General features: G+C 54.4%; 3 protein-coding genes and 4 non-coding genes across 10 annotated transcripts in view; 5 read left to right on the forward strand and 2 right to left on the reverse strand.

Annotated features, from left to right (window-relative positions):
• On the reverse strand, positions 1 to 2,475 carry rnaseh1 (ribonuclease H1). 3 transcript variants are annotated; one of them, XM_076015946.1, is made up of 9 exons: positions 2,371 to 2,475; positions 1,845 to 1,988; positions 1,586 to 1,710; positions 1,197 to 1,493; positions 1,004 to 1,103; positions 875 to 929; positions 561 to 645; positions 348 to 472; positions 1 to 247 (listed from the first exon to the last, which is right to left on the reverse strand). In XM_076015946.1, exons 2-9 carry the CDS (start codon positions 1,907 to 1,909, stop codon positions 125 to 127), a joined length of 975 nt encoding a protein of 324 aa, XP_075872061.1. In that variant the 5' UTR covers positions 1,910 to 1,988; positions 2,371 to 2,475; the 3' UTR covers positions 1 to 124. The 3 variants fall into 3 exon arrangements, with proteins under 3 accessions (XP_075872061.1, XP_075872059.1, XP_075872058.1); XM_076015944.1 differs by lacking the exon at positions 2,371 to 2,475 and adding an exon at positions 2,206 to 2,321; XM_076015943.1 differs by lacking the exon at positions 2,371 to 2,475 and having other exon boundaries at positions 1,845 to 2,270.
• rps7 (ribosomal protein S7) lies at positions 2,357 to 6,867 on the forward strand. Its single transcript, XM_076015947.1, has 7 exons — positions 2,357 to 2,458; positions 3,109 to 3,194; positions 3,584 to 3,655; positions 4,019 to 4,162; positions 4,777 to 4,841; positions 6,265 to 6,415; positions 6,757 to 6,867. Exons 2-7 carry the CDS (start codon positions 3,120 to 3,122, stop codon positions 6,832 to 6,834), a joined length of 585 nt encoding a protein of 194 aa, XP_075872062.1. The 5' UTR covers positions 2,357 to 2,458; positions 3,109 to 3,119; the 3' UTR covers positions 6,835 to 6,867.
• Positions 3,710 to 3,930, forward strand: LOC142881581 (small nucleolar RNA SNORA73 family). Its single transcript, XR_012925601.1, has one exon. It is a non-coding gene; the product is annotated as a small nucleolar RNA SNORA73 family (small nucleolar RNA).
• Positions 4,366 to 4,585, forward strand: LOC142881579 (small nucleolar RNA SNORA73 family). Its single transcript, XR_012925599.1, has one exon. It is a non-coding gene; the product is annotated as a small nucleolar RNA SNORA73 family (small nucleolar RNA).
• On the forward strand, positions 5,011 to 5,231 carry LOC142881580 (small nucleolar RNA SNORA73 family). Its single transcript, XR_012925600.1, has one exon. It is a non-coding gene; the product is annotated as a small nucleolar RNA SNORA73 family (small nucleolar RNA).
• Positions 6,452 to 6,673, forward strand: LOC142881582 (small nucleolar RNA SNORA73 family). Its single transcript, XR_012925602.1, has one exon. It is a non-coding gene; the product is annotated as a small nucleolar RNA SNORA73 family (small nucleolar RNA).
• A 272-nt stretch (positions 6,868 to 7,139) lies between the features above and the next one.
• The window catches only part of LOC142881576 (connector enhancer of kinase suppressor of ras 3-like), a 9,468-nt gene continuing 3,529 nt past the window's right edge, over positions 7,140 to 13,078 (reverse strand). Inside the window, exons 2-13 of one of the 2 annotated variants that reach the window (XM_076015941.1) lie at positions 12,495 to 12,670; positions 11,685 to 11,887; positions 11,506 to 11,593; positions 11,091 to 11,132; positions 10,492 to 10,635; positions 10,342 to 10,401; positions 10,187 to 10,255; positions 9,925 to 10,071; positions 9,455 to 9,567; positions 9,193 to 9,335; positions 8,969 to 9,055; positions 7,140 to 8,529 (exon numbers count right to left, since the gene is read on the reverse strand). In XM_076015941.1, the coding sequence (XP_075872056.1) occupies positions 8,168 to 8,529; positions 8,969 to 9,055; positions 9,193 to 9,335; positions 9,455 to 9,567; positions 9,925 to 10,071; positions 10,187 to 10,255; positions 10,342 to 10,401; positions 10,492 to 10,635; positions 11,091 to 11,132; positions 11,506 to 11,593; positions 11,685 to 11,887; positions 12,495 to 12,670 (1,634 nt within the window). In that variant the 3' untranslated portion in view covers positions 7,140 to 8,167. The remainder of the gene's footprint in view (positions 8,530 to 8,968; positions 9,056 to 9,192; positions 9,336 to 9,454; positions 9,568 to 9,924; positions 10,072 to 10,186; positions 10,256 to 10,341; positions 10,402 to 10,491; positions 10,636 to 11,090; positions 11,133 to 11,505; positions 11,594 to 11,684; positions 11,888 to 12,494; positions 12,671 to 13,078) is intronic. The other variant, XM_076015942.1, reaches the window with a different exon arrangement.

Consider the following 13,078-nt stretch of genomic DNA (forward strand, 5'->3'; position numbering starts at 1 on the left):
TGAGCAGAACTAAAAGCTTTATTCAACAGTATAACAAAGAAAATGTACATTCTGGGGGAACATCCCGGCGCCCCCTTCTGGTGAACGACGGGAAGCACAAACACACAAACAGCCGTCTCTCCTTCTAATCCGTGTCGTATTCATCTGGACCTTCTGACAACTTCACGTCCGTCTTCGCTGCTCCTTCTCTCGACAGGCGGTCGGCCTGCTCGTTACCACTGTAGCCCGCGTGGCCCGGGATGTGCATCTGGAGGAGGAGGAGGAGGAGGAACAGGAGGAGGAGTCACTGAAGGCAGCTGCTGACAGGAAGTGCAATGAGTGGAGGCGGAGCAGCGGCAGATGTTTACCCAGACCACCTTCAGCTGCTGGTTGAGTCGGTCCAGCAGGACAAAGTCGTCCTTGTTGACCACCGGACCTCCGGACTTCAGCTGCCAGTTGTTCAGCTTCCATTTCTTCACCCACTTGGTCACACCTGGGAGAGAAAGAGAGAGAGAGAGCAGAGGCTGTCACATGACCAGGGGCGGAGCTTAGAGCAGAGCCCCTCCCACCAGGCTGCTCACCGTTGATGGTGAACATGCTGTCGGTGTAGATGATCAGCTTCTGGATCTTCTTCTGTCTGGCCTGCTGCAGCGCTCGGCAGGCCGCCTACACACACACACACACACACACACACACACACACACACACACACACACACACACACACACACACACACACACACACACACACACACACACACACACACACACTTAAACTGAGCTGTACTGTGAATGATGTTCATCACTGCACCTTCAGCGATCTCACACACACACACACACACACACACACACACACACACACACACACACACACACACACACACACACACACACACCTGTATCTCTGCTCGCTGGTTGGTTTGTCTCCCCTGCAGCCGCTCAGCAACGTTCCTGCACACACACACAGTGGGAGAAGTCTGAGTGAGTGTGTTTGTGTGTTTGTGTGTGTGTGTGTGTGTACTTACAGTGGATGGTTGCAGCCCCAGTACACACCGATCCCAGCTCGTGCTCCTTTTTTCCCATTGGCTGAGCAGCAGCCGTCAGTGTAAACCACCACAGCGTCGCCTTAAACACACACACACACACACACACACACACACACACACGTCAGTCTCACTCTTCCCTCTCTCCAGTACTTACTGGTTGTTCTCTCTCTACCCATGTAGGTGAAGCCGTCAGGGCTACTGCCTGAGGAGGCGGAGCTTCCCGAGGAGGAGGCGGAGCTTCCCGAGGAGGCGGCAGAGCTTTCCGAGGAGGAGGCGGAGCTTCCCGATGAGGCGGCAGAGCTTTCCGAGGAGGCGGCGGAGCTTCCTGACGGTTTGCCTCGCTTGGAGTGAGGCTGTGGCTCCGCCCCTTCCTCCTCCTGGTGACCCCTCTTCCTGCCCAGCGGGATGTACTCCAAAGGCTCCGGCCCGCGTCTGGGAAGAGGCACCACGGCCGACTCCACCGACTGAGCTGCAGAGGAGAAGAAGAAGAATCAAGCTCCAGGTGGACCAGTGTGGAAGTTCTGTGCTGGAGAAGCAGCAGCAGCAGCAGCAGCAGCTGACCTGGGTTAACCTCTGGGACAGCAGGGGCAGCGGCTCCTCTCACAAAGGCCCAGGCGTCCTTCTCTGAGCCAAACTTCTTGAACTGGGCTGCTGGGAATTTAACTACTTGGCTCTTGCACTCGTCCCTGGATCAGTGCAAGAGAAGGAGAAGAACAATGACCAGGGATGAGGAACCCTCACTGTGCCCACCCCCACCCTGAGGTGTTCACTCCACTCAACCACCCTGAGGTGTTCACTCCTGTTCACTCCCTCCACCCACCATGAGGCGTACACTCCGGGCTTGAATCCTTTCCTCACAGCGTAGAAAAACTTGCCCTTGGCCATGGCGTCGTCTGCTGCCGAGCTGCAGAAGCTCCTCAGCGCTCGTCCGAACAGACCTCCTCTGAACAGACCTGCGGCCAGCCTGAACATCACCACAAGCCCACAGAGCGACGGTTAACGCAGGCGGTCAACATTGTGACGAGTCAAAAAAGTAACGGCGACATGTGACGCTAAAATATTTTGGCCTCGGTGCGTGACGCTTCTTGACACCGCCGGTGTTGTTTAGTTAGCACTGTGATGCTAACAGCATGCTATCTCTACGGGGGGTAAACAGAAAGGAACAGTAGAAAGCGTTATACCGTCTTCTGTCGATTATTAAGGTCTGTAAAAGTGGTTTCTTTAAATCATAAGGCAGCTGAAACGACTACGGAAACACCTTCACGGCGTTCGCGCAGCCGACAAGTTTCTATTTGTGCTCGAAATCTCGCGATGTTTCCTGTAGCCAATAGCGTGAAAGCTCGCACCTCCCGCGATAGCCAAACGCCTTGGCCGCATTGGATTAATGCAACTCTCGCGATGTTCCGGCCTCTTCCTTGGCCGTCGTTGACAGAGGTTAGTCGGACTCGATCGCCCAGGACCGGCGTTTTATACTTAAAATGTGCTTTAATGTCGATTTGTCGCCACATTCTTCCTCCGATTATGTTGGTGAACGCTTGATACCTTAGATTGAGTGACTTGCCCCAGCGGATGGCTGTTTTACATGTAAAAATAAAGCGTAGTAGAGAAGCCTCGGGTGAATGGATTCCCGTAGCGGCTACTAGCTAGCAGGCCGTGCATGTGTTCAGTTAGCAGGCACAGCAGGAAATTAGAGAGCTAAGACTTGTATGTTGGGGATTTTTATGGTGACGATATTCGAGTTTGAATGTTTTTCCTTTTGAAACAACCAGCCAAACTTTGTCGGCGGCTTCTGTCCGCCCAGCTAACTGGAGCTCCCCGCTTACCAGCAGTGTCGCCCGAAGCTAACGGCATGTCTTCAGGGGCTCGCAGGCTGCATTCTGGATTGCCGAATTCTACTATATTTAAAACCCATCTGTTGAAGCTTTATAACGCATCGATTCCTGCTCACGCAATGCGAGTTCTCCCTATTTGAAGAGGGTTTATAGCGGACACCATGCTAGCCCATACAAGCTAGCACGTTTCGCCATGTCACGTATTCTTAATTTTCTGCAACCTGAATGTTGTGTCTTTTCTTTTCTCACCAGAGACAAAGGCCATGTTTAGTACCAGCGCCAAGATAGTAAAGCCTAATGGCGAGAAGCCGGACGAGTTCGAGTCCGGGATCTCCCAGGTGAGTTCAGCCTCATGTCTGCTGTGACACCTCATGTTGTGTGTAGTGTGACCACTCAATCATAACACATTTACAAGCCGTTGAAGTTCAATGGAAGACCAATTTGACGAACTCTAAGAGAATGCAATATAACGATCAATAGGGCAGTGTACAGTTTAGACATCGCACGACATCGAACTCCTGCTCAGTGACACACAGATTTTCTATTGCATTGATGACACGTGTAAGAGTTGTTGGATGGGATCTGGAAGTGATTTGCATGTGTACACGGTTGAATCCAGTCACAGGGGTGGCACATAAAATTAAGCTTGTTCACACTGTGTTGACCCTACTGTGGTGGATGTAAACATGTCAGAGTTTTGTAGTAATTTGTGTGCGTGTCCCTGCAGGCTCTGCTCGAGCTGGAGATGAACTCTGACCTGAAGGCTCAATTGAGGGAACTGAATATCACAGCAGCAAAGGTAGGATGGCCTTTCAGCGCCACTTCTCCTCTTCTTGTTACTGAATGTCCTGCTCCGACGTGGACACCCAGCGGGCTTGTCCCCTGGCTCTGTCCTGGTGGCCGATGGGAGCGTAGCCTCGTGCTGAGACGTACAGTCCCGTTCCACGCCGTCGGACAGAAAGCTCCGCCCCCGGCCCCTCGGGTGCCGCGAGGACGAGCGTCCTGCATATTCCTACATCTTCCCAGAGTCCTTTGGGGCCGTGACTGGGGAGCTAAACCATGCAGTGCACATTGGCTCACATAGAGAGAGGGTGTGAGGCTGCCTGAAGTCCAGAGATGTTCTCTGATGTTCTGATTTGCTGCTACTGTCTGTCCTCCACAGGAGATTGAGGTGGGTGGCGGGAGGAAAGCCATCATCATCTTCGTCCCCGTCCCTCAGCTCAAGTCCTTCCAGAAAATCCAGGTGCGTCTGGTGAGGGAGCTGGAGAAGAAGTTCAGCGGGAAGCACGTCGTCTTCATTGCACAGGTGAGGAGGACGGTGTCGCTGCAGGAGGTCTGGGTGGAGGCAGAGCTCCAGCTCTATGTTGCACAGTAGTGCCATGGCTGGTGTGAAGACGATGAGCAGAAATTGCACCAAACAATACCTCGTATTGCAAATTGGACAGTTTTTTTGCATTACAAGACCTTCTGTCTCAAACCTATTAGAAGGCCTGACCGGTCATCTGTTGTCCGACGTGGACACCCAGTGGGCTTGTCCCCTGGCTCTGTCCTGGTGGCCGATGGGAGCGTAGCCTCGTGCTGAGACGTACAGTCCCGTTCCACGCCGTCGGACAGAAAGCTCCGCCCCCGGCCCCTCGGGGCCGCGAGGACGAGCGTCCTGCATATTCCTACATCTTCCCAGAGTCCTTTGGGACCGTGACTGGGGAGCTAAACCATGCAGTGCACAAACTGGTTTGACTGGGACTGACTGAGTCCTGATGTTGGTCTCCAGCAGACGATTAGGCCCAAGGTGCTGGCTATAGACGAACGCCGTCCTTCAGAGTGAATCTCTGAAGGCTTCCGGTCCACCAGTGTTGGACCCTCAATCTGCTCCTTTACTTTCCTCTGCGTGTTCTCATAATCTCCTCTCGTCTCTTCCAGAGGAGAATTCTGCCCAAGCCCACCAGGAAAAGCCGTGCAAAGAGCAAGCAGAAGCGTCCCAGGAGGTGAGCAGTGTTCTTCTCCAGCTGAGACCATCTCGTCGTGCCCGCTGCCGTTTTCTTCTCGTTGCTGCTTTTATATTATCCAAAAGTAAAACTTGTCTTGACTGAGAGCGAAATCTCGAGTGACCTCTGACCTTTGCGGTGATTCCTGCCGAACCGTGTCCGTCCCACTCCGACGTGGACACCCAGTGGGCTTGTCCCCTGGCTCTGTCCTGGTGGCCAATGGGAGCGTAGCCTCGTGCTGAGACGTACAGTCCCGTTCCACGCCGTCGGACAGAAAGCTCCGCCCCCGGCCCCTCGGGTGCCGCGAGGACGAGCGTCCTGCATATTCCTACATCTTCCCAGAGTCCTTTGGGGCCGTGACTGGGGAGCTAAACCATGCAGTGCACAGTAGCAGCACAAAGCAGTTGAAGATTCGTGGCAGTGAAGTGTTGGAGTATACAACAATGAGAAAGTGTCGGTAAAGGATGAGGATGCTGAAAGTGTTAAAAACAATATGATGATTAGTTGCAAACAATGGAATGCAAAATATGAAACGGTGCCATAAATGAAATAGATACTAACAGTCATAATGATGACATTAATATAACAGTACATTACACTACTAGTCAAAAGTTTGGACGCAACTTCTCATGCATTATTTTTTTATCTTTACAACTTTCTACACTGCAGATGGATACTGAAAACATCAAATATATATGACCAAGATATGTAATTATGTAGCAAAGAAAAACGCTTAAAAAAAAGAACTAAATATGCTTTCTATGAAAAATGGCTATTTTGAAGAATTGAAATATGAAACGTGTTATTTAACACTTTTTATTGTTTCCTCCATAATTCCATGTGCGTTCATACATAGTTTTGATGCCTTCAGTGAGAAACTGCAATGTCAACAGTCGTGAGAATGAAAAAAAGACATTAAATTCATGGGGTGAGTCCAAACCTTTGAGCGGCAGTGCACTTGGTTACATGATCATTTTAAATATTGTAATATTATATGAACGTAGACGATCATCTGTTAGTCCGTCCATGAGGATGTTCTGCTGTAGACGAGTTGAGGCTGCAGAACAGCCCAACGTTGGTCCTGCTGGAGCTGCGATTGGTTCCTTGGTCTTCAGGACCGTAGCAGAGCTTCTGTCTGCTCTGGTCGTGGTGGAGCCGCAGCTCCATGCTGAAGGTGTGCTGGCCTGCTCGCCTCAGCAGGGACCTGCTAGCGCCACCAAGAGGCCTCAGTGTGGCTTTTGTAACCTGAGGACGGGCAGCAGGAAGTTGTGTGATTTCTAAACTGGAAGGTCCATGTTCACAGATGCAAGGAACTCTGAACGCTTCCAGCTTATGTCAATGGTTCATATGCTGGTCCAGCGTGAATGCTCCGATTGGTCAACCTGAGGTAACCCCGTGTCTCCTCCTCCTCTTCCCCCGCCAGCCGCACACTGACCTCGGTCCACGACGCCATCCTGGAGGACCTGGTGTTCCCCAGCGAGATTGTGGGCAAGAGGATCAGAGTGAAGATGGACAGCAGCAGGCTCATCAAGGTCCACCTGGACAAGGCTCAGCAGAACAACGTGGAACACAAAGTGAGTCTCTGTCTGTCTGTGTCCGTCTGTCCTTCTCCGACGTGGACACCCAGCGGGCTTGTCCCCTGGCTCTGTCCTGGTGGCCGATGGGAGCGTAGCCTCGTGCTGAGACGTACAGTCCCGTTCCACGCCGTCGGACAGAAAGCTCTGCCCCCGGCCCCTCAGGGGGCCGCGAGGACGAGCGTCCTGCATATTCCTACATCTTCCCAGAGTCCCTTGGGGCCGTGACTGGGGAGCTAAACCATGCAGTGCACAGTGGCTGTGGTCAGAACCTCAGGTGGTCCTTGCTGTCAAAATGTCCAGATTGAAAATAAAAGACGTTGCTCTTTCTTGTCTTCCAGGTGGAAACCTTCTCTGGTGTCTACAAGAAGCTCACAGGCAAAGACGTCATTTTCGAATTCCCCGAATTCCAGCTGTAAATGCAGAGGACAAAATAAATTTGTTTACTGTCACTTTGTCGTGGATGTTGTTTTATTTATTTTTTTTAACTTGAGAGACTTTGTTCAACCCAGGCTGAAGGTCCAGAAAGGCACCAGGTATGTGTCACTGTACGTGGCCCTCTGGCGCCACCGTCTGGCCCTTGTATCAAGCTGAGATCAGTCCAGGTTGAGAGTAGTTCGACTCGTTGGCCACCAGAGGGCGCCACGTTAGCCTGTGGATGAAGCTGAGCTGAGGGGGGAAGTCAGGAGTGAACATCTGCCAAGTCAAAGATCTGAACTCCAGGTTGGTTACAGCAGAACTTTATTTATTGTCTTGGTAAGCAACAGTTGTCGAAGCAGAGACTCGACCGCTCGTGTCGAGTCGCTGTAAGGCCTCTCAGTCTGGAGTTCCCCCCCGAGGAACCGTCCCTTAGTTTGGAACACGAGGAAACGGCTGCGGTTGTTTGAAAGCACAGAAGAAGAATGCGGGTAACCTCGCAGTGAGTCGACGGCCAAACTCATTTCTGCAAACTAGCTGGCAGAAGGTCAGGGCTCCTGGGATTGTGACCTTGATGTTTGGCCTCTCATCGGAAAGGCTTCCTCAGTTCTGAAGGGGATTGGAGGGTCTCAGGTATTCAACCGACCGACCGACCAACAATTTCTGCAACATTTCTGCTTCATCACTCGTCTTGTAACTAAAGTGACGTCTGATGAAAGTTCAGTAACAGTGTGTGACCTCTGACCCTCTTCTCAGAGAAATGGAAAAGTAAAACTGCAGAGGAAAAAAAACAAGAAAATATTCACAAACGCGATTCACAAAGCTCCTGAGCTGTGACTCACTTCCTAAAACTTTATAGAACTTCATATACAAGTTTTTGTAGTAGTACTGTGCGTTCTTCTTCTACACATGAATTAGAAGCAGCTTCATTTAACAGCAGTTTGAGGCTTCAGGAGAAGAAGCCCCTGAAGCTGTTTTCAGCTCAGCAGGTCCACTGAACGGTTCTGCGATGCTCCGCCTTCCCGCCAGATTCCCCAGCAGCCTGTCTGTCTTGTCAGTCCCCTGTGATGTCACAAAGGGCCGTCGGAAAGAGTTGAATATTTCAACAGGAAGTTGAGTGAAACAACTTCCTGCCATCAGTGATGTCACCTCCTCAGCCCCTCCCTGCAAGTCCCACACGGTGAAACAACCTGAAGTGGCCCTGAGAGGTCGCCAGGAGGTCAAAGTTCACCGCAGCCGATTGTCCTTCGGTCTTAATCTCAGTTGCCCCCCTGCCGGCCACTGGAGGCAGCGCTGACCTCTGACCTCTGACCTTCCAGCCCCTGTGGATGCTCCTCAGTGGCTGAGCAGCCGAAGCCGGGCGAGCCAGCCGCCCAGTAGCGACGTCGACTGTTTGCTGAGCGCGGTGGGCGGAGCCGCGGCGGCGCCGGGCGGGTGGGAGGGGGAGGGGCAGGAGGCGGCGGCGGCCGAGGCCTTCTTGGACGACGACGCCTCCTGGTACGGGATGGTGGCGCTGCTGTGCAGGTCGGCGTTGACGAAGCACTGGCTGCCGCGGATGTGGTCGACGCCGCGGACCAATGGGTGCCCTCGGTATGGCAGCGGGAAGCGAGGCTCCTCCCACTCGCCGCCGCCCACCTCCTCCTCAGTGATGGCGCTGATGCCCTCGTTGCTGAGGTAACGATGCAGCACGCCGCAGCCTGGAGGAGAGACAGAGAGTTCTGAACTCCTGGCTGGGAGTGGCCCTTTGTGACATCACAGAGGGCCTGAGTGGTTCACCACATCTCAGGTGTTTTTAAACTCTAACGCAAAAAATAACAACAAGAAAATGACGCACAAACACACCCACACACACACACACACACTCTCTAGCTGCGTTTTTTTGCAAAATAAAAGCGATATTTCTAAATATTTCCACCAAGTACAATTGTGATTTCCTCCACCTTTCCCAGGTCTGGACCAGTCTTTCAAAGTTTAGGCGTTTCCACGACCAGTTTTTTTATTGCCATATTTAGGTTTTGCTCAGTTCTAGGGGTCATGGAAACGCAGTTCATTTGCACCAGCTAAATATTAGAAGCAGGCAGCTCGGCCTGCTCCTGTTGGCCCTCTGGTTCTGGTTCTGGTTCTGGTTCTGCTCACCTTTCCTTCCTGCAGCTGCAGGCTTGGAGCTGCAGTCGGCGGCTGACAGCAGCGACTCCACTGGCAGGGAGACGGGTCGAGGTTTACCTGCAACACACAGAGACACCTTAGACTGGGACAGTAGCAGCATGTGATGAAGATGATGATGATGATGATGATAATAATAATAGATTAGATTTTATGACTTATTCATGCGTATGCACTGTGTTTGTGTGGTGACTCACAGCGGGAGGATGCGCGCTGCCTCAGCCGGACGGGGATTGGCTGCCCAGGCTCGGTGGGCGGGCTCAGTGCCTTGCTGCGGTGCTGGTGGGCGTCCAGACAGGAGTCGGGACACTTGGGTTGGGTCGTCCTGCCACCAGTGTCTCTTCAGAGGGGGAACCGAGAGAGGGAGAGAGAGAGAGAGAGAGAGAGAGAGGCACCCTGGTGAGAGCTCGGTCCACTGCAGACTGGAGCGCAGTGAGTTGCACTTCCTCTAGTACCCACAGGGGGGCGTAGGGAGGGGGCGGGACGTGCAGGTCCAGGACGGACGGCTTCCCTCGAGGCTGCGACGCTTCGGGCTGCTCAGACTGGTAGGGACTCGGCGCTGTGGAAGCCACCTGGAGGGGGGGGCGAGACCAGGAGAATCATGACTTCCTGTTTCTGTCCAATCACAGCGTCCGTTCAACAACAGCAACAGCAGCAGCAGTCGTGTCAGGGAGGAGCTGAGGTCAGGAAGTGCGGATGAAGCTCTTTTGTTTCCTCGCGACCTCCAGACCTTGCCTGAGCCCGACTCGCTCTCGTCCAATCAGCGTCAGGCTGAGAGGCGCAGACAGGAAGTGGTTGTTGTTGGAAACCTCTTTGCTTTGTACTGACATCTGCTCTGCTAGCTGAGGTGACGGCTTCCTCCTTCACCTCTCTCCAGGAAACAGGAAGTGGGGACTGTGAAACAGGAAGTGTGGCCGGCTCACCCGGACGCTAGGCGGCGGCGGCGGCCTCCAGCGGAGGTTCTTGAGCGGCGCCGGCGCGGCGAAGCCCCCGCACGGCCTCTTCTTCAGCACCAGGACCACGGCACCGGACTCCGCCCTCAGCTTGGACACCAGGTGTTTGAGCTGCCAGCCCACCTGGGGGACCAATCACAGGGCAGAACCGCCGTCAGATAGTCGTAGTAGACGGTTGCAGGCTGCCACTCCAGACTCTGAGCTAAGCTAAGCTAAGCTAAGCGGTCACGTGACCCACCACGGTCTGCCGGTTGACCTGGACCACCTCATCCCCGGCGTGGATCTTCTGCGTCCTCTCAGCGGGAGACTGAGGAGCAGAAAGAAGAAGAATGAGGAGGTCATGTGACTTCCTGTCAGCCGGCGCTCCAAACAGGAAGTGCCGGAAAGACTCACGTTCTCCGTCGTCCCAGTGATGACGTGCAGGCCGTCGTACGTCGACTTGATGTAGATGCCCTGAGAGGAGGAGAAGGAGAGGTCAAAAGGTCAGGAGGTCGTCCTGTCACTCAGACTGGGGTGGGGGAGAGTTTGTGGGCGGGGCCTCACCAGTCCCTCGCCGGGCCTCACGTCCCTGATGTGCACCTCCTCCAGGCGGGCCGGCCGGCTGTGGGTGGAGCCTGTCGGCTGGCTGTGGGCGGAGCCTGCGGTGGTCTGGACCGTCTTCTGGCAGACACTGTTCAGGGCTCGGGACTGAAACACAGTGTGGGGGGAGGGGTGGAGTTTAACCACTTCCTGTTCCTGTCACTGCGAAACTCCACCACCCTGGCTGTAGCTCCACCCCCCTCTCTCTCAGAGGACGCCGATTGGTCCCCTGAGGCTCAAAGCACAATCTCAACACCACGAGAAATAAAACGCAGCGACCTTTGGCCTGGCGGTGCGGAAGTCAGCTGACTCAGCAGCAGGAAGTGTTATCTAAGACAGGAAGTGGCCGCTGCTGAGCTGAGTAAACAGACCCGCCTGGTCACACACACACACACACACACACACACACTCAATCTGACACCAGGGGACACACATTTGGTGCATGACAGGAAAAGGGGGACAGGAAAGGTGTGTACTGACCCTGCCGACGTGTGTGTGTGTGTGTGTGTGTGTGTGTGTGTGTGTGTGTGTGTGTGTTGTGAGATCAGCATCTCCAAACTCACCACTTCCAGAATCTTCTCCTCAATCTCATAAACAGTGCAGTCCTGCACAGAGAGGGAGAGAAGGTCGTGACATCATCTTCATCATCATCATCATTGTGTGTGTGCGTGTGTGTGTTGACGTCAGAGGGAGGGGCCCCTGAAGGCCTCATGGGGGTCACAGTGAGTCAGCGAACATGTGACAGGATGAAGGTGTTGCGTCTCACCTTCATCCTGTCACATGGAACCTTCTGAGGAGACTCGACCTTCACCATCGCACACAGTGTGTAGCTCCGCCCCCCTCCCTCCTTTAGCACCTTTAGCTTCTTTAGCTCGAGCAGAGGGTTTTGGAGTCGAAAGAACGGAAAATGATCCTAACTCAAATCTCAAAGTGTCTCATCGTCCACACAGACTCCACTGCCGCCGGCCTCTCACTGACCTTCTGCACGGTGGACGTGAGCTCCAGACACAGCTGGATGATTGTGCTCTTGGTGGATGTGAAGTCGTTGGTGCTGGACAGCGGCGTCCTGCGAGGGGAAACGACGCAGCAGGTGAGCGGAGCAGCAAGACGGAATACAGCGACGTTTGTGTGTGTGTGTGTGTGTGTGTGTGTCTGACCTGTCCAGCCAGGCCAGCAGGCTCTTGGCGGCGGCGATGAGCTCCACCACGGCGCTCAGGAAGTGGTTGGAGGGCTGGCGGGAGAGGCGCTGGTGGTAGGCGGGGTTCTGGCGGCGCTGCGACACGGCGGCGCTCAGGCTGTGATGCGCCGCCCGCATCTCACCCACCACCGCCTGCAGCTGGCCCGACTCCACGCCCGAGTTCTGCTCCACACAGAGAGGGGAGGGGGTGGCGGGAAGGGGCGTGTCAAAGAGAGAGAGAGAGAGAGAGAGAGAGACGGAGGGGTGGAGCAACAGAACACTCTGGCTCCTAATTGGTTGCCCGACTCAAATTAAATTCAATAAAGTATTTATCTGATCTAAAGAGAGAGAGAGAGAGGGAGGGAGGGAGAGGGAGAGACGGCTCCCGATTGGCTGAGAGAGATCCCTGATCTCGACCTTTCGACCTTCCCCATTCACCTCCCGCACCGGCAGCAGCAACAACAACAACATTCTCTCTGGCGGCGGTGCTCGTCATGTGACCCACTCTGCCGTTAAACCTCTAAATCCTCCTTTTCACACAAACTGCTGACGGCGCCACGCGGAGGCTCTCTGTCAAACTGCAGCTCTGGAACCAGTTGGCACCAGTTTGACTCCCCGTTCCCCCCCGCTCGTTGGTCAGGAACTAGTTTTCTCTGCGTATCCTTCCGCCGGCGCTCCACACCCCCGGCTCCCCGTTCACACACAATTTATCCGAGCGACGGCGCTTATTTCAGGCGGGCGGGCGGGCGGGTACGGAGGCGGGGGGGGGGGGGTCACATGACCCACCGACCGACTGACTGACCAGGGCGCAGAGCAGGTCGACGGCCTCCAGCAGCAGCTCCTGGTGCCCCACCCTGGCCACGCCCAGCGACTGCAGCTCCTGGTGAGACATCCGCAGCAGCTTCTCCCCGTCCACCTGCTGCTGCTGGAAGGTGGAGACGTACTGCTGCAGGCTGTCGTCCAGACCTGGGGGGGGGGGGGCAGAGGGGGGGGGGGCGGGGGGGGAGATGTCAGCACTCTGCAGGATGGATGGATGGATGGATGGAATTTTTTTTTTTTACAAGTCATCAAAGAGAAAGATACAACAACCACTCTGGACGGCAAACAGCATGGACGTGGAGATTGATCGCAAAGCGTTTTGCACCTCCGTCCTCTTCAGAGTGAGGTTTTGATGAGCGATACGGCCGATGGGCCTCACACCGTTCAGCGGGAACGCCTGCGAATCCCACTTTCACTTTGTCGAAGTTTTAGAAATGTGGCTTTGATTTTTGCCGTCACGCAAACGGAGCTCGTCAGAGAGCCTTTGGCGTGAAGGTGTCAAACAGGAAGTGAGCGGCTTGGCGTGATCATGGCGAGCATCGTTGGCATTGCTCC

This window comes from Nelusetta ayraudi, unplaced genomic scaffold (assembly GCF_046127955.1).
Source record: "Nelusetta ayraudi isolate G7.1 ecotype Tasmania unplaced genomic scaffold, CSIRO-AGI_Nayr_v1 ptg000203l, whole genome shotgun sequence".
In the NCBI taxonomy this organism is placed as follows: Eukaryota; Metazoa; Chordata; class Actinopteri; order Tetraodontiformes; family Monacanthidae; genus Nelusetta; species Nelusetta ayraudi.